This window comes from Tursiops truncatus, chromosome 11 (assembly GCF_011762595.2).
Source record: "Tursiops truncatus isolate mTurTru1 chromosome 11, mTurTru1.mat.Y, whole genome shotgun sequence".
Lineage (NCBI taxonomy): Eukaryota > Metazoa > Chordata > Mammalia > Artiodactyla > Delphinidae > Tursiops > Tursiops truncatus.
Genome location: NC_047044.1, coordinates 97,792,877 through 97,814,690, shown reverse-complemented (window position 1 = coordinate 97,814,690; position 21,814 = coordinate 97,792,877). Strand labels below are relative to the sequence as shown.

The 21,814-nt window shown below is 41.1% G+C and overlaps 2 protein-coding genes across 10 annotated transcripts in view; one reads left to right on the top strand and one right to left on the bottom strand.

Moving 5' to 3' along the window:
- The window catches only part of FERRY3 (FERRY endosomal RAB5 effector complex subunit 3), a 38,279-nt gene extending 31,270 nt beyond the window's left edge, over positions 1-7,009 (bottom strand). Inside the window, exons 1-4 of one of the 3 annotated variants that reach the window (XM_073789137.1) lie at positions 6,759-7,009; positions 4,951-5,153; positions 2,822-2,967; positions 524-705 (exon numbers count right to left, since the gene is read on the bottom strand). In XM_073789137.1, the coding sequence (XP_073645238.1) occupies positions 524-705; positions 2,822-2,967; positions 4,951-5,128 (506 nt within the window). In that variant the 5' untranslated portion in view covers positions 5,129-5,153; positions 6,759-7,009. Of the gene's footprint in view, positions 1-523; positions 706-2,821; positions 2,968-4,950; positions 5,154-6,758 lie in introns of those variants that run through there. The other 2 variants (XM_019925951.3, XM_019925953.2) reach the window with 2 other exon arrangements.
- A 124-nt stretch (positions 7,010-7,133) lies between these two features.
- Positions 7,134-21,814, top strand: part of RAD51AP1 (RAD51 associated protein 1) — a 29,671-nt gene continuing 14,990 nt past the window's right edge. For 2 of the 7 annotated variants that reach the window (XM_073789133.1, XM_019925955.3), the window contains exons 1-6: positions 7,136-7,297; positions 14,072-14,121; positions 15,950-16,091; positions 18,920-19,029; positions 20,951-21,037; positions 21,541-21,690. In XM_073789133.1, the coding sequence (XP_073645234.1) occupies positions 7,281-7,297; positions 14,072-14,121; positions 15,950-16,091; positions 18,920-19,029; positions 20,951-21,037; positions 21,541-21,690 (556 nt within the window). In that variant the 5' untranslated portion in view covers positions 7,136-7,280. Of the gene's footprint in view, positions 7,298-14,071; positions 14,122-15,949; positions 16,099-18,919; positions 19,030-20,950; positions 21,038-21,540; positions 21,691-21,814 lie in introns of those variants that run through there. The other 5 variants (XM_073789135.1, XM_019925956.3, XM_019925954.3 and 2 more) reach the window with 5 other exon arrangements.

Sequence of the window (21,814 nt, the reverse complement as noted above, 5' to 3'; positions counted from 1 at the left end):
AACACACCAGGAGCCCGCACTGAGGAAACGCCACGTGAGCGACATTAAGAAGGCACGGTCTGCAAGCCAGGCAGCGGGTCCTCAGCAGACACAGAGTCTGCTGGCACCTTGATCTTGGACTACCCAGCCTCCAGACGGTAAGAAATCAATTTCTGTTGTTTAAGCCACCCAGTCTGTGGTACTTTTTTTTTCAACAGCAGCCTGAACTAAGACGGCATCCAAAGCACTTTGCACAGTGCCTGGAACAAAGCAGACCTTCAAAAGAGGTAAGCTATTCCTCTTATTAGAACTAAGAATAGATAAGACCACCGTACTTGTTTAGGTAAATCACTGGAGAAGTTCTATAAACCTATGAGGACCTCATCTTCCCAGATGAAATGACAGATCTAAACGCATAAGAAAATTAATTTCTAAAGTTAAAGATTCTTTCATTTTATAACAAAATGAGAACAAGCTGTCCTGCAGCCCATCAATATTTGATGACGTAACATTTAATTATGATAATGCAAGAACTCTGAAATACCTCTCTCTTAATTTTTTCAGCTCCACATCTCTTTCGCCAATCAGTTCTGAGATACTAACAAAGTAATTGTGTTCCAAATTTAGGAGAGTTTCAGAGGCAGGAGAATGGATTAGGTCATGGTACACGTCTGCGAACTCTTCATCCCAGCTGGGCTCCTCGGGCCTTGCATGCTCTAATGTGGTCTACGAGATGAGACACGAACAGTCTTAAATCCTGATGTAGTATTTTTATTGAACACACTACTAGAGAAGTGCATATATTATGATTCCATTTCTGTACATCAAAGGACAGAAAGACCCTCCATCCATATATGTGTATATAGGTTACATAGGATTATCTGAATATACAAAAAAGATACAGAAAGATGTCAACTAAGTTGTTCATGTGGGTTACCTGGAGGCAGGGGCAAGGGGAAGGCGTTAATGTGGAGGAAGAAATAGGAAGTGCCCACAATAAAAAAAAAAAAAAAAATGGTGAGTAAGCTGAGACCCCATTTCTGTGAAACCCAAGCACGCTCAAAGGGGCTGTTTTGGCAGAGTGGGACTTCTGAAGACCTTTACTTTGTATTCTAAGGTGCTGCATAACAGAATAACTTGCATATATTAATTATATAATCAGAAGAGGCTTTCCATTATTAAAAATATATTGCTACGAAAGGTTTTGTAGGCTATATATTTAGAGAATGAGGTTACCTATGCAATAACACTGACCTTGAAAACCCAATTCATGCACAGGATTTTATATCAAGATGTACATTTGCAATTTTCTTACTCTGAACTTTGCAAGTATTGTTTTCTTTATAAAATGTAAGCATGTTTTAAAGTGTATGAAAACAGTAGCTATCAAAATGATAAAGGGGCTGAGTAAACACCAATAAACAAGAAAAAGAGAAACATGCAGAGAGGCAGAATGGAGACACCCCAAGCACACACACAAATCCATCCAGGGGACAGATGCCTGTCCCCAGACGTGTGCCGTGCCAGCACATCTGACACACACAGTGCTCTCCAGGGGAGGAAACTGGCATGCTGGGAAGTCCCCTGTCAAAGGTCATACAATTTAAAGGCAAAAGTGGAAATATTTTTTCTATTATTGATCTTTGCAGACAGACATCTATAAAAAAGAATAATCTAAATTCTTCCCTTTTCAAAGGGAAAATGTCAAAAACTAGAATCTATGACAGGACTAAGTAATAATTTACCTTAAATAAAACAAATGGATAAATGACAGAAACAGGTATTTTGAACTGGGTCAATAGGGTAAACTTTTCCCCTGTTTCCTTTCACTTATACTTCGATTGGCTGCCAGATCAGGAGAGAAGAGTCTCAGAAGACCAGCTGAATCTAGAAGGCGGATTTCACCTACCCCATGCCTCTGAAATCCTGAACCCGCATTCCCATGACTGCTGTACATCTCCAGACCCCGGCACCGCTCGAGAAATTATAACCAGCCCATGTGACTTAAGCCTTGTTCCAAATTCACATCAGGCTCGGGCTGAAGTTTTGCAGGAAGGAGCCAGGGCCAAATCACGGGGATCTGCTTGGCCCTGCGTAACACCAGACATTTGGAAACCCCATGAACCAGGTCTGCTCACTACATGATTTTCAGCATCAGTTTAAAACCCAGCCTAGAGTGAGCCTTGTGAATAGGCAGAAGCTACCTACATGAGAAGCGCTGAACGGAGCTCTTATCTGACCTAACTCGCGCCATATTCCCTCAGGAGAGGTGACCCTAAAAAGGGGACTGGGACAGCCGAGAGGAATGGGCACTGAGTAAGGGCCTGTGGAGAAACTACCCCACGACCAGGCCCATCTGGACTTCTCTGTCTCCTCCATCACTATACTTTAAAAACAAACAAACAAAATCACAGGAAAAGAGATCAGATTTGCAGTTAACTGAAGCTGGGGATAGGGGAAGGGGAAATTGGATGACTGCAATCAAAAGATGCAAACTTCCAGTTATAGTAAGTACTAGGCACGTAATGTACAGTGTAATAAATATAATTAACACTGCCTTATGGTATATATGAAAGTTGTTGAGAGTAAATCCTAAGCGTTCTCCACACAAAAAAAGTATTTCATTTTCTATTTCTTTAATTTTGTATCTATATGAGAGGATGGATGTTCACTAAACTTGTGATAATCACTTCGTGACGTGTGTAAATCAAAGCACTATGCTGTATGCCTTAAGCTTACACGATGTCGCACGTCAACTACATCTCAATAAAGCTGTAAGGAAAGAAATCTTCATCAAAGTTCAGAATATCCTCAAAATTTACAATGGGATCTATTTTTTTACCTCCGCATAAGCTTTGGCCCAGGTACTTGCCAGCTGATGTAAGTCTACTTCACCTGACTTCACAGCTTCCAGGGCTGCTTCAGCATCTCTGTCATAATCTTTGAGGGATTCTTCTTCGATAAACTGGCTCAGAGCTTCTTTTAAGTCTGTAACAGGGACAAGAAATACCATTGTCAGTACACATAAATAGGGAACATTTTACCTGGCTAAGCATTCCAATGTCAAACTTTATTTTATCAAGCCTAACAGAATGTCTAACTAAAACAGTGTCTTAACAGAATGAGACAATGAGAATACCCTTAACCCTTAAGAGAATGTCTAACTAAAATAAAATCAGCTTAGGGGATCATTTAACTAATCTCACAATTATTCTTCTTTACAATCACAGGTTATTGAATGGTCAAAATTCTTAACTCTGATATACAACCCTGATACTAATTTAAAATGTTGGGACTTCCCTGGCCGTCCAGTGGGTTAAGACTTCGCCTTCCAATGCAGGGGGTGTGGGTTCAATCCCTGGTCGGGGAGCTTAGATCCCACATGCCTCACGGGCAAAAAACCAAAACATAAAACAGAAGCAATATTGTAACAAATTCAGTAAGACTTTAAAAATGGTCCACATCAAAAAAAAATCTTAAAAAAAATTAAAAATGTTAATTTCTTAAGCCTGATTCTTTATCTGAAAGTGAGTAGGGAAAAGCACATAAAGACCTCCTATAGATTTAGAGCGGCTAAAGGTTTCTGTATTTAAATGAGTTTCCTATTTAACTTTCAAGGGTATATATTGTTACAGTCTTTGAATCTGAGAGAGAAATTGAGTGATCAGCATATTAAAACTGATTTATTTCAGATGATCTACAATTCCAACTTTAGAGACACTATTCAGAGACTGCTTTGAGGATGTAAGAAGACCATGGCTTTCACCTTGGACACTTGCTCCCTCACTCTCTTAGGTTGCTGGCCCTGGTGGAGGCCAGCTGCAGGTCCTGAGGTGACCCTATGAAGAGGCCCACATGACAAGGCTTGACAACAACCTCACAAGGGATCTTGGAAACAACCCTCTGTCAGTAGAGCCTTCAGATGAGACTGTAGCCCTGACTGATGGTATGGCTGCAACCCCATGAGAAACCCTGAGTCAGAGGCACCCAGCTAGGTTGCACCTGCATCCCTGAACGACAGTAACGGTAAGGACAAGATAATACATATTTGTTGCTTTATGCTGCTTTAAAGAAAAAAAAAAGACTGATTGAAGAGCACTGGCATAGAAACCAGGATACCTGGGTTCTGGTCTTGGCTCTGTCATTATATAACTTCGGACCAGAGGTTCTCAGTCGTTAAGATGCATCAGAGTTCCCTGAAGAGCTTACTGGAATAGACTGCCGCATGCACTCCCAGAGTTCCTGATTCAAAGGGAACTGGGTGGAGCCTGCCCAATAATCCTCATTTCTAACAAGTTCCCAAGTGATACTGTAGCTGCTGATCAGGGAACGATTTTTGAGAATCATTGCGTTGGGCAAATAATTTAACCTTTCTAGGTACCAGTTTCCTTATTTGTACAAAGAGATTGTGCTGGAAAGTTTCTACGTTCCCTTGTAACTTCGACCTTCTATGATCCAACATATTCTCAATTAAAACATTTTCCCTCATCTGTAGACAGAGCACAGACCTTTTAACATGGTTTAATACACACTTTATTAATGACTTTATGGAATTAATTTAGGTGAGCAAAGATTATTGAAAGACAGGTACCCCTTCTCTCCCATGACATCTCAGGAATTGCGGACCGAATCATTAAAAGGGCAACGCATTCAGCACATAGCTAGTGATAGCGGACACACCTTATGAATCCATCCAACTACATTAGGAGGTTAAGAGTTCTAATCCAGACTCGGTGATTTTTCATATTTTAATTTAATTTTTATACTAAAATGCCTAATAAACAATTACAAGGGATACAAAAAAAACACTCCAGAAAACAAAGGTCTGGGGAACCTTTTTATTCTTGAAAGCTTCACATTTTGTAGTTGTTTCCAATGCTTCTTAGGTTTATGCTTTCTAATATAAAACTTCTAATGACAGAGACTATAGGAAAATAACGAAGTGATATTTTAAAAGAAATCAACCCTCACCTTTTTCTATAAAGCATGGTAAATTGTGCAGCAGCATCAGATGGCCATGTAAATGACTGGCATTCTCTTGAACAGGAAATTTGAGAGGCACCCTCAGTTCTAAGCACTGACTGCCCACTTTGAATTCATACACAAATTCCCTCTCTCTGTTGCAGAATCTTTCTCTGTTTTTCTTCATCTTCTTTGGCAGGATTTCTATAGCACTGACAACAACAAAAAAACTCAGCGGGTTATAAGTCCATTTAAAAAAAACATGATGTTTCATTATTGCTGTTCCACTTCTAAGATGTTCCCCCACTCAGAGGTTTTATTTGTGTGACTCTGAGCTGATTATTCTATTTCCCTACGTTTATCCCTGCATTTTCATCTTCATGATGAAAACAAAATGCTTCTTCTTTTAAGGAAAAGGTTCTTCTAAACTTCATTTAAGAAAAAAATTATGCCCACAAAATACTTAGCATTCCTAGGCAGAGTTCTCAGGAATAGGTAAGGATCATGGAGAGAAGAACAGAGAGGATTCTTAGGAACAGATGCATGGTGGGTGGATACAGTTCATGAAACAGCTGGTGAATACAAAGTCAAAGAAACAGATCAGGGACCAATTCATCTTGAAGAGCTTAGAGGTGGTGGGTATGCGATCTGATTGGGGGTGGAGAGAAGGGAGATGGTGCCGGAAAGATTTCCATGAAGGAAAAAGATACACAGAAAGTGGAAAGTACAGGACAGCCCACAAGGCAAAGTGGACACTATTCATAAAGAAGAAAATCTAGTCAAAAAGAATACATCAACTGAAGATTTACTTATTAGCCTCCTAACTGGACTCCTGTCCCCAGACATTTCCCCATCAAATCAGTTCTCACACTATTCTCTACACTGAAGTCACAGCAATCGTTTTCAAGTGCATATCTGACCACGTTGCTCATCTGCTTAAATCCTTCTATGACATTCCTTGTAGGACTCAGGATACAATACAAACTCGTTAACGGAGCTTACCACGCCCCTGCTTATACCTCCAAACTCTTATTTCAGCACCTGCACCCCGTCCTCTCCAACACACAAATCCAAAAACTTTATTTTCCAGCCATACTAAACTTCTTTCAATACCAAACCTCTCTTTCCACTCCCAACCTTTCTGAATGTTTTTCCTTTGCCTAGCACACGCTTACTGCCCTTCTTTCCTTGGCCACATCTCAGCTGAGCTAGGCCCCAGGAAACCTTTTAACTTGTAGGACTGTCATTAGGCTTAATCATATAATAAATACGAAGCATCCGACAAACTTAAGATGACCAATAAATGGAAGCTGGTAAAAATAATAAACAATAACAGGAAGCTCTATAAGAACATATCAATTAAAAAAATCAAAGGCTGCTAAATGAGCACACATGATGCAGGCAAAGACAGTAAAAAAACATTTTGCAGGGAACTGAAAATTACGGAAATAGGGGCTCATAGTCTCATCTTGTTTCGAGTCATAATTTTCGGCAAACAAAAACCATTAGCTCTGGTTTCAGTTGGTTCAACCTTTAGCCTTACTGTGTTTCAACAAATTGATACTTTAGCTCTCTCTCCCCGATCTGTTATTAACAGCAGGGCTGAAATCAAGCAAGGTTTCCGTACAATTATGGGATGCGAGGAGGAGAGCTGAACCGAACTCATGCAGCCAGTCGAGTGGAGGTTCTGAGGCTTAAATGAGTCAGGGAAGGGAGGGCAGACAAAGGGCCGAGAAGCCACGGCCGAGTGAGGGGAACAGCCCCCGGTTAGAGGGTTTCGGTCTGAGGGGGCTTCCTCGATCGGGTCGCGGGCTCACCTCCCCTTGTTCCGAGTCTCCTGCTGTCCGCACACCCGGCGCTGTCAACCAGCCGCGGTGCAGGAACCGTCAGCTGACTGCCGCCTTGTTTTTACAGCCGGAAGATCAGCTCCGGCAGATTCGTCCGCATCTTTTCCTCTTTCCCGGCACCCCGTGTAAAATTCCTCGGTCTAAGTGTCCCCTTGTTCCATAATACCTGAGTTGAATCATTTAAAAGTGTAAGAATGTGTATTTCTACTGTTATTGTCCATTTCAGAGACGGCGCAGAAGTGACGAAAGTGCAGCGGCGAAGCACCGGCTCGGCTCTGGCAGACCGGATGCGGAAGGGCGGTGCTTGGAGGGGGCGTGAACTAACGCGCGCTTCTCAGAGCGCATGCGCGCCCGCGGGGATGGCCGGAGGGGATTGGAGGACTGGCGGCGGGGCGGAGAGCTTCGAATCTGGTTTTGCGCGGGAATTGGAACGGCCGCCGCCGCTGCCGACAGGAGGCTGCGAGCTGCAGGTTTCCAGCCTTGGAGGGGACCATGGTGCGGCCTGCGAGGTGAGTAGTTCATGGCATCCGGCGCGGATGGGGAGGAAGGGCAGGAAGACGCTGTAGGCCGCGTCACCTGCATGGAATGGAGGGAAGGGCCCGAGGACCAGGGTAGCGATGGTGGGACCGACAGCTAAACGCTCTAGACTCCAGGGAGAGCTGCCGCTCCTCGGAAAGGTCCTAGCATCCAAGCTGTTTCCTTCTCTTGGCTCCTTTGACAGTTACTGCCGTTTCTTTTACCCACTCCGTTCAAATAAGGCCTGGTTACAGCGTTTTGCATTTCACCAAGCTTCTGCTTACGTGTTATTTCATTTGTTCATCCCTATACTTCTTTGAGATAGAAAGTTTGGGTCTCCCTGTCTTATCAATTTAAACTTCTGGGCACGAAAGCCAGTTTAGCTGAGTCACACAGCTAGTAAGTTACAGGATAACATGCAAACCTAAGCCAGCTGGCGCCAGATCCTCTGTGTTTTCCATTAAATGTACTGTTTGAAACTATTGCTCCAGTTAACCTCAGTTGAGCACCGTGGAGGCCTAGGGTCAGCCGCTCATTTAGTAGAGTTTTGAATATATTTACTTTTGTGCTGGAGGTATATATTTACTAGATATATATATTTACTAGGTGCTGGAGGTTGCAGTCTAGTCAAGGGATGAAGTTAGGAGACGGAAAATAAACATGGCAATGTGAGAGAGAGTGAGGAGGAGGAAAGCCCTACTTTAATTTTAATTTAAAAAAAATTTTGTTGAAGTATAATTATTTATAATGTTGTGTATCTGGTGTACAGCAAAGTGATTTAGTTTTATATATACATATATGTACTTTTTCATATTCTTTTCCATTCTGGTTTATTACAGGATGTTGAATATAGCTCCCTGTGCTACACAGTAGGTCCTTGTTGTTTATCTATTTTATTTATAGTAGTTTGTACCTGCTGATCCCAAACTCTTAGCTTATCCCTCCCCATCCCCTTTCCCCTTTGGTAACCATGTCTGTTTTCTATGTCTCTGAGTCTGTTTCTGTTTTGTAAATAAATTCATTTGTATCATATTTTAGATTCCGGATATAAGTGATATCATATGGGTTTTTTTGTCTTTCTTTTTCTGACTTACTTCACTTAGTATCATAATCTCTAGGTCCAGCCATGTTGCTGCAAATGTCATTATTTCATTCTTGTTGATGGCTGAGTAATATTCCGTTGTATATGTATACCACACTTCTTCATACACACATCTGTCAGTGGACATTTAGGTTGCTTCCATGCCTTGGCTATTGTAAATAGTGTTGCTGTGAACATTGGGGTGCATGTATCTTTTCGGATTAGAGTTTTCTCCAGGTATATGCCCAGGAGTGGGATTGCTGGATCATATGGTAATTCTATTTTTAGTTTTTTGAGGAACCTCCATACTGTTCTCCATAGTGGCTGTGTCAATTTACATTCCCACCAGCAGTGCAGGAGGGTTCCCTTTTCTCCACACCTTTTCCAGCATTTGTTGTTTGTAGATTTTCTGATGATGCTCGTTCTAACTGGTGTGAGGTGATACCTCATTGTAGTTTTGCTTTGTGTTTCTCTAATAATTAGTGATGTTGAGCAGCTTTTCATATGCCTCTTGGCCATCTGTATGTCTTCTTTGGAGAAACGTCTATTTAGGTCTTCTGCCCATTTCTGGATTGGGTTGTTTGCTTTTTAATATTGAACTGCATGAGCTGTTTATATATCTTGGAGATTAATCCTTTGTCCGTTGATTCGTTTGCAAATATTTTCAATGTTTTTTTTTTTACTATTTTTTTTTTTTTTTTTGCTGTACGCGGGCCTCTCACTGCTGTGGCCTCTCCCGTTGCGGAGCACAGGCTCCGGACACGCAGGCCCAGCGGCCATGGCTCACGGGCCCAGCCGCTCTGCGGCATGTGGGATCTTCCCGGACCGGGGCACGAATCCGTGTCCCCTGTATCGACAGGCGGACTCTCAACCACTGCGCCACCAGGGAAGCCCCATTTTCTCCCATTTTGAGGGTTTTCTTTTCATCTTGTTTATGGTTTCCTTTGCTGTGCAAAATCTTTGAAGTTTCATTAGGTCCCATTTGTTTATTTTTGTTTTTATTTCCATTACTCAAGGAGGTGGATCAAAAAAGATCTTGCTGTGATTTATGTCAAAGAGTGTTCTTCCTATGTTTTCCTCTAAGAGTTTTATAGTGTCCAGTCTTAAATTTAGGTCTCTAATCCATTTTGAGTTTATTTTTGTGTATGGTGTTAGGGAGTGTTCCAATTTCATTCTTTTACATGTAGCTGTCCAGTTTTCCCAGCACCACTTATTGAAGAGACTGTCTTTTCTCCATTGTATATCCATTGCCATAGATTAGTTGACCATAGGTGTGTGGGTTTATCTCTGGGCTTTCTATCTTGTTCCATTGATCTGTGTTTCTGTTTTTGTGCCAGTACCATATTGTCTTGATTACTGTAGCTTTGTAGTATAGTCTGAAGTCAGGGAGTCTGATTCCTCCAGCTCCGTTTTTTTCCCTCAAGACTGCTTTGGCTATTCAGGGTCTTTTGTGTCTTCATACAAATTTTAAGATATTTTGTTCTAGTTCTGTAAAAAATGCCATTGGTAATTTGATAGGGATTGCATTGAATCTGTAGATTGCTTTGGGTAGTATAGTCATTTTCACAATATTGATTCTTCCAATCCAAGAACATGGTATGTCTCTCCATCTGCTGGTATCATCTTTAATTTCTTTCATCAGTGTCTTATAGTTTTCTGCATACAGGTATTTTGTCTCCCTGGGTAGGCTTATTCCTAGGTATTTTATTCTTTTTGTTGCAGTGGTAAATGGGAGTGTTTCCTTAATTTCTCTTTCAGATTTGTCATCATTAGTGTATAGGAATGCAAGAGATTTCTGTGCATTAATTTTGTATCCTGCAACTTTACCAAATTCATTGATTAGCTCTAGTAGTTTTCTGGTGGCATCTTTAGGATTCTCTATGTATAGTATCATGTCATCTGCAAACAGTGACAGTTTTACTTCTTTTCCCATTTGTATTCCTTTTATTTCTTTTTCTCTGATTGCCGTGGCTAGGACTTCCAAAACTATGTTGAATAATAGTGGTGAGAGTGGACATCCTTGTCTTGTTCCTGATGTTAGAGGAAATGCTTTCAGTTTTTCACCATTGAGAATGATGTTTGCTGTGGGTTTGTCATATACGGCCTTTATTATGTTGAGGTAAGTTCCCTCTACGCCTACTTTCTGGAGGGTTTTTATCATAAATTGGTGTTGAATTTTGTCAAAAGCTTTTTCTGCGTCTATTGGGATGATCATATAGTTTTTCTCCTTCAGTTTGTTAATATGATGTATCACATTGATTGATTTGCTTATATTGAAGAATCCTTGCCTTCCTTGGATAAACCCCACTTGATCATGGTTTATGATCCTTTTAATGTGTTGGATTCTGTTTGCTAGTATTTTGTTGAGGATTTTTGCATCTATATTCATCAGTGATATTGGTCTATCATTTTCTTTTTTTGTAATATCTTTGTCTGGTTTTGGTATCAGCATGATGGTGGCCTCATAGAATGAATTTGGGAGTGTTCCTTCCTCTGGAATTTTTTTGAAGAGTTTGAGAAGGATGGGTGTTAGCTCATCTCTAAATGTTTGATAGAATTCACCTGTGAAGCCATCTGGTCCTGGACTTTTGTTTGTTGGAAGATTTTTAATCACAGTTTCAATTTCATTACTTGTGATTGGTCTGTTCATATTTTCTGTTTCTTCCTGGTTCAGTCTTGGAAGGTTATACCTTTCTAAGAACTTGTCCATTTCTTCCAGGTTTTCCATTTGATTGGCATAGAGTTGCTCGTAGTAGTTTCTTAGGGTGCTTTGTATGTCTGTGCTGTCTGTTTTAACTTCTCCTTTTTCATTTCTAATTTTACTGATTTGAGTCCTCTCCCTCTTTTTCTTGATGAGTCTGGCTAATGGTTTATCAATCTTGTTTATCTTCTCAAAGACCAGCTTTTAGTTTTATTGATCTTTGCTATTGTTTTCTTTGTTTCTATTTCATTTATTTCTGCTCTGATCTTTATGATTTCTTTCCTTCTCCTAACTTTGGGTTTTGTTTGTTCTTCTTTCTCTAGTTCCTTTAGGTGTAAGGTTAGATTGTTTATTTGAGATTTTTCTTGTTCCTTGAAGTAGGCTTGTATAGCTATAAACTTGCCTCTTAGAACTGCTTTTGCTGCATCCCATAGGTTTTGTATCGTCGTGTTTTCGTTGTCATTTGTCTCTAGGTATTTTTTGATTTCTTCTTTGACTTATTCAGTGATCTCTTGGTTATTTAGTAATGTATTGTTCAGCCTCCATGTGTTTGTGTTTTTTACGTTTTTTTCACTGTAATTCATTTCCAATCTCATAACGTTATGGTCAGAAAAGATGCTTGATATGATTTCAGTTTTCTTAAATTTACTGAGGCTTGATTTGTGACCCAAGATGTGATTTATCCTGGAGAGTGTTCCGTGCACATTTGAGAAGAAAGTGTAATCTGCTGTTTTTGGATGGAATGTCCTATAAATAACAATTAAATCTATCTGGTCTGTTGTGTCATTTAAAGCTTCTGTTTCCTTATTTATTTTCATTTTGGATGATCTGTCCATTGGTGTAAGTGAGGTGTTAAGGTCTCCCACTATTATTGTGTTACTGTCGATTTCCTCTTTTATAGCTGTTAGCAGTTGCGTTATGTATTGAGGTGCTCCTATGTTGGGTGCATATATATTTATAATTGTTATATCTTCTTGGGTAGATCCCTTGATCATGATGTAGTGTCCTTCCTCGTCTCTTGTAACATTCTTTATTTTAAAGTCTATTTTATCTGATATGAGTTTTGCTTCTCCAGCTTGTTGTAGAGCTGGTTTGATGGTGCTGAATTCTCTTAGCTTTTGCTTATCTGTAAAGCTTTTGATTTCTCCATCGAATCTGAATGAGATCCTTGCCGGGTAGAGTAATCTTGGTTGTAGGTTCTTCCCTTTCATCACTTTAAGTTTATCATGCCACTCCCTTCTGGCTGGTAGAGTTTCTGCTGAGGAATCAGCTGTTAACCTTGTGGGAGTTCCCTTGTATGTTTTTTGTTGTTTTTCCCTTGCTGCTTTCAATAATTTTTCTTTGTCTTTAATTTTTGCTAATTTGATTACTATGTGTCTTGGCATGTTTCTCCTTGGGTTTCTCCTGTATGGGACTCTCTGTGCTTCCTGGACTTTGGTGGCTATTTCCTTTCCCGTATTGGGGAAGTTTTCGACTATAATCTCTTCAAATATTTTCTCAGGTCCTTTCTCTCTCTCTTCTCCTTCTGGGACCCCTATAATGCGAATGTTGTTGCATTTAATGTTGTCCCAGAGGTCTCTTAGGCTGTCTTCAGTTCTTTTCATCCTTTTTTCTTTATTCTGTTACATGGCAATGAATTCCACCATTCTGTCTTCCAGGTCACTTATCTGTTCTTCTGTCTCAGTTATTCTGCTATTGATTCCTTCTAGTTTAGTTTTCATTTCAGTTATTGTATTGTTCATCTCTGTTTGTTTGTCCTTTAATTCTTCTAGGTCTTTGTTAAACGTTTCTTGCATCTTCTTGATCTTTGCCTCCATTGTTTTTCCGAGGTCCTGGATCATCTTCACTATCATTATTCTGAATTCTTTTCTGGAAGGTTGCCTGTCTCCGCTTCATTTAGTTGTTTTTCTGGGGTTTTATCTTGTTCCTTCATCTGGTACATAGCCCTCTGCCTTTTTATCTTGTCTATCTTTCTGTGAATGTGGTTTTTGTTCCACAGGCTGCAGGATTGTAGTTCTTGCTTCTTCTCTCTGCCCTCTGGTGGATGAGGCTATCTAAGAGGCTTGTGCAAGTTTCCTGATGGGAGGAACTGGTGGTGGGTATAGCTGGGTGTTGCTCTGGTGGGCAGAGCTCAGTAAAACTTTAATCCACTTGTCTGCTGATAGGTGGGGCTGGGTTCCCTCCCTGTTGGTTGTTTGGCCTGAGGCAACCCAGCACTGGAGCCTACCCAGGCTCTTTGTTGGTGCTAATGGCAGACTCTGGGAGCGCTCACGCCAAGGAGTACTCCCCAGAACTTCTGCTGTCAGTGTCCTTGTCCTTAAGGTGAGACACAGCCCCCATCCCCGGCTCTGCAGGAGACCCTCCAACACTAGCATGTAGGTCTGGTTCAGTCTCCCCTGGGGTCACTGCTCCTTCCCCTGGGTCCTGAAGCACACACTACTTTGTGTGTGCCCTCCAAGAGTGGAGTCTCTGTTTCCCCCAGCCCTGTCAGAGTCCTGCAGTCAAATCCCGCTAACCTTCAAAGTCTGATTCTCTGGGAATTCCTCCTCCCATTGGCGGACCCCCAGGTTGGGAAGCCTGACGTGGGGCTCAGAACCTTCACTCCAGTGGGTGGACATCTGTGGCATAAGTGTTTTCCAGTTTGTGAGTCACCCACCCAGCAGTTATGGGATTTGATTTTACTGTGATTATGCCCTTCCTACCATCTCATTGTAGCTTCTCCTTTGTCTTTGGATGTGGGGTATCTTTTTTGGTGAGTTCCAGTGTCTTCCTGTCGATGATTGTTTAGCAGTTAGTTGTGATTCTGGTGTTCTCGCAAGAGGGAATGAGAGCACGTCCTTCTGCTCCGCCATCTTGGTTTATATATTTATATATTCTTAAGGGAATCCAAACATATTTTTATTCACTCAAGACTATTAATGACCTTAAAGAATGGAGGTGAGAAATTGACATTTGTGTAAATGAAAATTTCTGCTTTGTTCACAGGCACAAGAAGCCAGTGAATTACTCCCAGTTTGAGGACTCTGACAGTGATGGTAAGTAGAGCTTCTTATGTCTTCTTTAAAGATTTGGAAATTTATTTCCTCACAATTTATAGGATATGTGTGTGTGTGTGTGTGTGTGTGTGTGTGTGTGTGTGTGCGCGCGCGTGCGTGTGTATGGCTACAATATGGTTAGTACCAATTGCATATGAGGTAGGCCTGGAAAAATAATATTCTAAGCACTTAAGATACTTATGTTGATAATTACACTGACCAGAATTATTGGCATAAATCATAACCAACTAGGGCAGGTAAAATGGCTTTTTGTATCTAAACTCTGTGAGGTCCATGTTTCTCACTGTGGGATTTGTACCCTTTTATCCCTTACTCTAAGAAAACACACTGTCTTTCTGAGATACAAATGTGTTACAGAATATAATGTGAAATCCCCATTAATTGTACAATAAAACAAGACATTGAAAAAAGATCAGGCATAAACTTTACCCTATTGTGTTTTTTATATGTGTGTGTGTGTGTGTGTGTACATATATATTTGCTTGTTTCTGCTATTAAGAGAACTTTGGTCAAAAAGTTTGAGAAACATTGTTAGATTACATTATACTTAAAGGTAAGTTTTGTGTTTCTTTCTTAGACCGTTGGAGTTTTCTGCAGGTCAGATATTTAGTAATTCCTCAGTTTGAAGGAATCTGTTTTTCACCTTGAGCCCAGTCTTATGTGTGTCTAATACTTGGGAGGAAAGAGCATAGGGTATAACTTCTAGCTTTTTAATTATTGTCATCAGTCTGTCACTAAATTGTTATAAATTGCTGGTTGTATTCTGGAGACTGTGGCGTGGGGGTGGGGGGCGAGTCACAAATTATTATATTCCTACCTGGGGAAGCATAAAAGAGACGACAGGTATTAAATGCGAAAGTGCGTGATTCAGACTACACGCACATGAAGGTATGCACACATGTGCCATGTATGAGTTAGAACGCTAGAGCAGCAGTCTTAGCTTGAGTGTCAATAGAAGAGCTACCTCACTTCTGAGGATTGGTAGGACAGAAGACTCTGGGAGAACAGAATGGGCTGGAAAAGAGCATCCCTTTGCCGAAAATCATTTTCTTCCACTTGTCAATATGATAAAATTATAAAGGGAATTTTAATAATTTTTCTAATGGTTTTACAGATTTTTAATTAATTGTTCTTTTCTTTGCCACTTGCACATATTAGCTTAGTTGCCTTTGCAGCTTTTTGGGGGATTCGTTTTTGATAGATTGATATTTTAAAAAATCAAGGCCACTAGAACAAAGTTGAGAAGCTTGAGGGAGAATAAAGACAAACAGTGTACCAACAGTATTTTTTAAACTGTGGAAAGCAAGCAATTTGCTTGTTTTTGCTTTTTTTTCTTTTTTTAATTAATTTATTTTTGGCTGTGCTGGGTCTTCGTTGCTGCGCACAGGCTTTCTCTAGTTGCGGCGAGCGGGGGCTACTCTTCGTTGCCGTGCGCAGGCTTCTCATTGCGGTGGCTTCTCTTGTTGCGGAGCACGGGCTCTAGGCGTGTGGGCTTCAGTAGTTGTGGCATGCGGGCTTCAGTAGTTGTGGCTCGTGGGCACTAGAGTGCAGGCTCAGTAGTCGTGGTGCACAGGCTTAGTTGCTCCGCGGCACGTGGGATCTTCCTGGACCAGGGCTCGAACCCGAGTCCCCTGCATTGACAGGTGGATTCTCAACCACTGTGCCACCAGGGAAGCCCCAATTTGCTTACCTTTAAAACTTGAACACACGTGATAATGAATCTCAGCTACCAAGAAAGTAATTTTATTTATTTCTTCCTAAGGAAAAGCAATTTCATATATTCTTTTTTTAATTCACACATGAATAGATGATTTTGTTCCTGCAACCGCACCGTTAAATAAAAAATCCAGAAGTACACAAAAGGAGTTAAAACTAGAAAAACCAGAACCTAAACTGAAGAATCTCCAGGAAAAAGACATCCCACTACAAGAGAAAACCCCTAAAAAAAGGTGAGAGGTAAGACATACAGTACATATGACATTAGGTGTGTTAATTTAAAAGAGAGATAAATTCCAATTCTTGGTCTAAATTAGAATTTGAGCAGCATCATGGGTCTTATTTTATTTAGTGCATGTAGGAGAACGGGGATGTACCACTAATCCCCTTCTGACTTTCCGAACTTCTTTAAGTTCACAAATGTACGAGGAAATACCCATTTAAGTATGAAGACAATCATAATTACCAGTTTAGAAGGTGTGACTTGCATTTACAAGAGCTAGTACCCGTCTCTGAAATCCTCAGGTTTTACAAGACTACTTCGTTAAAAATTACATTTGTAAGGACAGTTTTATAAAATTTAAAACCACGTATCTGTAATGTATGAGATGATGGATGTTCCCTAAACTGCTTGTGGACGTCATTTCATGACGCACGTAAGTCAGATCACTGTGGATCACTGTGTTGTACACCTTAAACGTATACAGTGCTGGATGTCAATTATATCTCAGTAAAACTGGAAGAAAAAAATTAAACTATGTATTTTTCTAGAGAGAAAAAATATTTTCTCTTTATCTTACTGAGTTTTGTCCAGCAGTGAGCAGGACCTGTGGTTTCTAGACCCACCCTGGAGTTCCATTAGTCAGTACCGAGAGAGGGTAAAATGAGGGAAGGAAGCCCCAAGAGGCCCCAGACTTGCACTATGGGGCGGAGATGGGCAGAGGAGGGATACTGACAAATGGAACGTGGGACGTGGGATGCTTTACTCCTACGATAAACGTGAGGAAAGTTAATTAACGTAGAGAGACTTAGCCCATGTCCTTCTCCTTACTTTTTTCTTTTTTGTTTTTGAGCTTCTTGTACTACCTTTAAAATATAGTTAACAAAACAACCAATGGATGGGAGAAAATATTTGCAAATCATAGAACCCATTAGGGACTTGTATCTGGAATATATAGGAAACTCGTACAGTCCAACAATAAAAAGAATAATGAACCAAGTTAGAAATGGGCAAAGGATTTGAATAGACACTTCTTTAAAGAATATATGCAAATGGCCGATAGCACATGAAAAGATGCTCAACATCCCTCGCCATCAGGGAAATACAAATCAAAACCACGATAAGATAACATGTCACATGTCACGCCCAGAGGGATGGCTGTAAGCAGAAGGACAGACAACAGCAAGTGTCGAGGAGGATGTGGAGAAATGGAAACCTCACACATTGCTGCTGTGGATACGAAATGGTGCAGCCACATTGGACAACAGAGTAGCAGCTCCTTGAAATAAACAGCTATTATATGACCCAGCCTAGGTATATACCCAAGAGAAATAAAAATCTATGCCCACACAAAAACCTGTACATGAATATTTATAGGAGCATTATTCATAATAGCCAAAAAATGGAAGTAATCCAAATGTTTATCAACTAATGACTGGGTAAGTGAAATGTGATATATGCGTACAGTGGAATATTATTCAGCAGTAAACAGAAATGAAGTACAGGGAGGGGGAAGGGGAAGCTGGGACGAAGCGAGAGAGTGGCATGGACATATACACACTACCAAATGGAAAATAGACAGCTAGTGGGAAGCAGCCGCATAGCACAGGGAGGTCAGCTCGGTGCTTTGTGACCACCTAGAGGGGTTGGTTAGAGAGAGTGGGAGGGAGACGCAAGAGGGATGGGATATGGGGATATACGTATACGTACAGCTGATTCACTTTGTTATAAAGCAGAAACTAACACACCATTGTAAAGCAATGATACTCCAATAAAGATGTTAAAAAAAAGAAATGAAGTACTGATATATGCTACAACATGGATGAACCTTGAAAACATTGTAGGGAGCCAAAGAAGCTGGCATAAAAGGCCACATATTATATGGTTCCAGTAATACGAAATGTCCGGAATAGACAAGTCCATAGAAACAGAAAGTAGATTAGTGGTTGCCAGATGCTGGGGAGGGGGAAACGGGGATTGACTGCTAGTGAATATGAGGTTTCTTTTTGGGTTGATGAAAGTGTTCTGAAATTACATAGTGGTGATGGTTTCACAGCTCTCTGAATATACTAAAAACTGCTGAATTGTATGCTTCAAAAGGGTGGATTTTATACTGTGCGACTTATATCTCAATAAAATTGCTATTTTAAAAAATAAATCCTTCAAGGTACATTCAGTATTACCTCCTTTATTTAGCCTTTTCTTACCTTCACACCTTTTCACACCTTTCTTTGCTTTCTCTTCCTCTCAAGCACTATAGCACTCTTGACCGCCTTGAACAGGAGACGTGATAATCTTTTTATATCGGGTAATTATTATGGGACTTGTTTTCCTACCTCCTCATTAACTGCAGACTCTTTGAGGGCACTTTTAATATCCTGTCTAGTGCAATGCCTCACAGAGTAAGTACTTGCTGAAATATTTGTCAAAGTCCAGATTGGGCGGAACAGATGTAAAAAAAGAAAAAGTAATTTCAGTTTAATAAAAGAGCTATAACAGCTGTCTAAAGAGGTGTGGGTGAGGTCAAGGAACATTTCTAAGTGGAAGTGATGTTTGAGCCACGTCCGTTCTCAGTTGGGCAGGTGCTTCCCACCGGGACGGAGCTGGTGGTGAGGAAGAGACATCACAATGAAATAGGCATTGTCACGTGATGCTCCTATTTCCAATCTGTTCTGCTGGGTCCAACATGACACTTAACTTGTTAAGGAGCAATTATCATGATTATTGTTGAAGAACATCTTTCTGAGGCTGGAAAGAAACTCTTAGTCACTGAGGAAAATCTCAGATTTTAGCTGAGATGGATAGTTTTCAAACTCATTATTATTTGTGTGTCTACTTTAGAATGCCTTTAGATGATAAGCTCTACCAGAGAGACCTAGAAGTCGCACTGGCTTTATCAGTGAAGGAACTTCCAGCCGTCACCATTGATGTGGAGGAGTCTCAAGATAAAAGTAACTTTATTTTCGATAATTGTCTTTAAAACCTTCTTATTGCTTTTACCATCATTTCGTTGGATGAGCCTTTACAGAGGGAAGAATGTAGTTTTAAAACTTTGGACTAAAAAGGAGCAATTTGCAGAGGGTGCCGTTGGATTCAGTTTATTCAGTTGCGTAAATCTCATCCACACATAGATGCCTCTCTGCCTGACACTCAGCTCCAACTGGAGGACGTGGGCTGTGACCCTGCTTGGTCAAAGCTCATCTTTATGTGCAGTGAGAAGTTAATTTCATGACCAAGTAAACTGACCTGAACATCCGAGCTATCCACCTGCTTTCTCTCCAAATCCAGATTAGTTAAACATAATCTAATGGTGGTCATTTCTATTACTTACAGAGGCTAAAGGTACTAATTTGGTTAGCAAGCTCAGTAGACTTGACAGATTTATGACTGCTGGCTTTATCTGTGGGTTTTTCTCCGTGAATTTTTCTGGCAATTGGTCAGCAGATGGCAACATTGATATGCTGGAGAAGCAGAAATCATTATTCCCGGAGATGACATTAAAATTGCTCAGTCGCTTTTTGGATTAAACTGCTTTGGCCTAACTTCTTTTATCTTGGAGGATAGTTTTAGCCCATTTGCTTATTTGGGGGAATAGATGTTTAAGTCAGTAGTGCCTCCTGTTTGAAAATAAGTGAGATAGTGTTGATTAGGGAGCCCTTTTAGTAATCAGGAGTCAAAGACACTGAAAAAGAGAATTGTCATGTATCTAAAACTGAGAAAATGAAAATCTCTTTCCTGTAAGAGATCGTGGCATTGTATAGCAAGGTTTCCTTGGAAGTACCACTTCTCCGAGAGTAATAGTACCAATCATCATGATTTAAAGTTCTCTTAAAATACTCTAGATCATTTTAAAGTTGTGATAATGAATGAAGAGTCTTTACATTAGTAAAAGCACAGATCTGTCTACACAAAAATGAGAGTTAATATTTGTCCACTGTTTCCTTTGTGCTGGGCACCACAATAAGCAATTTCCACATTCAGTCAACATTTAATTCCCCACAATAGCCTCATTTAATCCCCACACTGTTTTTTTTTTTGGTTTTTGGGTTTTTTTGGCTGCGTTGGGTCTTCGTGGCTGTGCCTGGGCTTTCTCTAGTTGCGGCGAGCGGGGGCTGCTCTTCCTTGCGGTGCACGGGCTTCTCACTGCGGTGGCTTCTCTCGTTGCGGAGCATGGGCTCTAGGCACACGGGCTTCAGCAGTTGTGGCACACGGGCTCAATAGTTGTGGCTCTTGGACTCTAGAGCACAGGCTCCACGGCATGTGGGATCTTCCCAGACCAGGGCTCGAACCCATGTCCCCTGCGTTGGCAGGCGGATTCTCAACCACTGCGCCACCAGGGAAGCTCCCCAGACTGTTTTTATCTCCACATTATAGATGAGGAAATCAGGTTTTGTAGAGGATAAGCAACTTTCCCCTGGTATATTGCCGATTTAAGAGCCTGAATTTGAACTTAAGTCTGATTAAAGTTTGTGTGATTTCAGAACCAAAACTTCTAACCATATGTTAGCCTCGCCAAGTAAAGTCACTGTGCTAGTTTGAGCCTGGATCAGCGGTCCCCAACCTTTTTGGTGCCAGGGACCGGTTTTGTGGAAAGCAGTTTTTCCACGGGGGGGAGGGGGGAGAATGGTTCAGGCTGTAATGCGATTGATGGGCAGGGATAGGGAGCGGCTGTAAATACAGATGCAGCTTCGCTCACTCGCCGCTCCCCTCCTGCTGTGCGGCCCAGTTCCTAACAGGCTGCGGACCGGCACCAGTCCACGGCCCAGGGATCACTTATCTGTATCTGTATCTAAATGGTATTAGATTTTCGCGCTTATCTTCCCATTTCTAGACCTTGGTTGATTAGGGTGCTTTCTTCTTCCTTATATTTAGACACTGACAAACATGGCAGCAGTGAGACAGAAGCCATGAGTAAGTCTCCTCATGTCTCCAACTGCAGTGTAGCCAGTGATTATTTAGGTAAGTTTTTGATATTAATAATATTTTTTCCATTGACATTTTCTAACTCTTATTTAAATTCCTGAAACTGTAACTAGAACCAAGGTCTTCACATTTGTGAAGGTTCTCTTCACCCCTTCTCCTTTGTTTCTTTCTGTTTTAGTTTTCCTCTCTTTTAACTGCAGACCCAGTTTCCTCCCTGGTGGAGGGTCACGACTACCCATGGCTTCTAGTTGACATCAGTTGAACACTGAAGAAAGGGGCTCTATCTTCCCAGCTCCAGTTTGAAAATTCTTGGGGAAAGACTCTTTCAGTGTGGGCCTTGGACTTTTGCTTCACTCAGACTGTTGCCAGGAGACTGATGTATTATGATTGACCCAGACTGGGCTGTGTGGTCTGTTACTAGAAGCACAGGAAGGACAAAGCTGGGCAAATAACAAGAGCAGGTGTAATAGACGTCTACTCCACAGTTCTTTAAATGTTACCTGGCACAAAAAGTTTCGTTGATTTTTTTTATCCTGAAGATCTGGATAAGATCACTGAGGAGGATGATTCCCAGGGTCCTCAGCGGAGAAGAAAAGCGGCATCCCAAGCCGTGGTCCAGCAGAGGAAGATTCTTTTGGAAAACAGCGACGGCGACGGTGCCGATGACTCCGAACCAGACTTTGCAACTGGTAGGTTATGTCCTAACTCAAAATTAACCCTACGGAGAGTCAGTAGAAAGTTCTCGGAGACCATGAACGTATGCAAAGCACTGCTAAACGTCTGGTGTGTGCAGACTTGAGTAATACCCAGGAC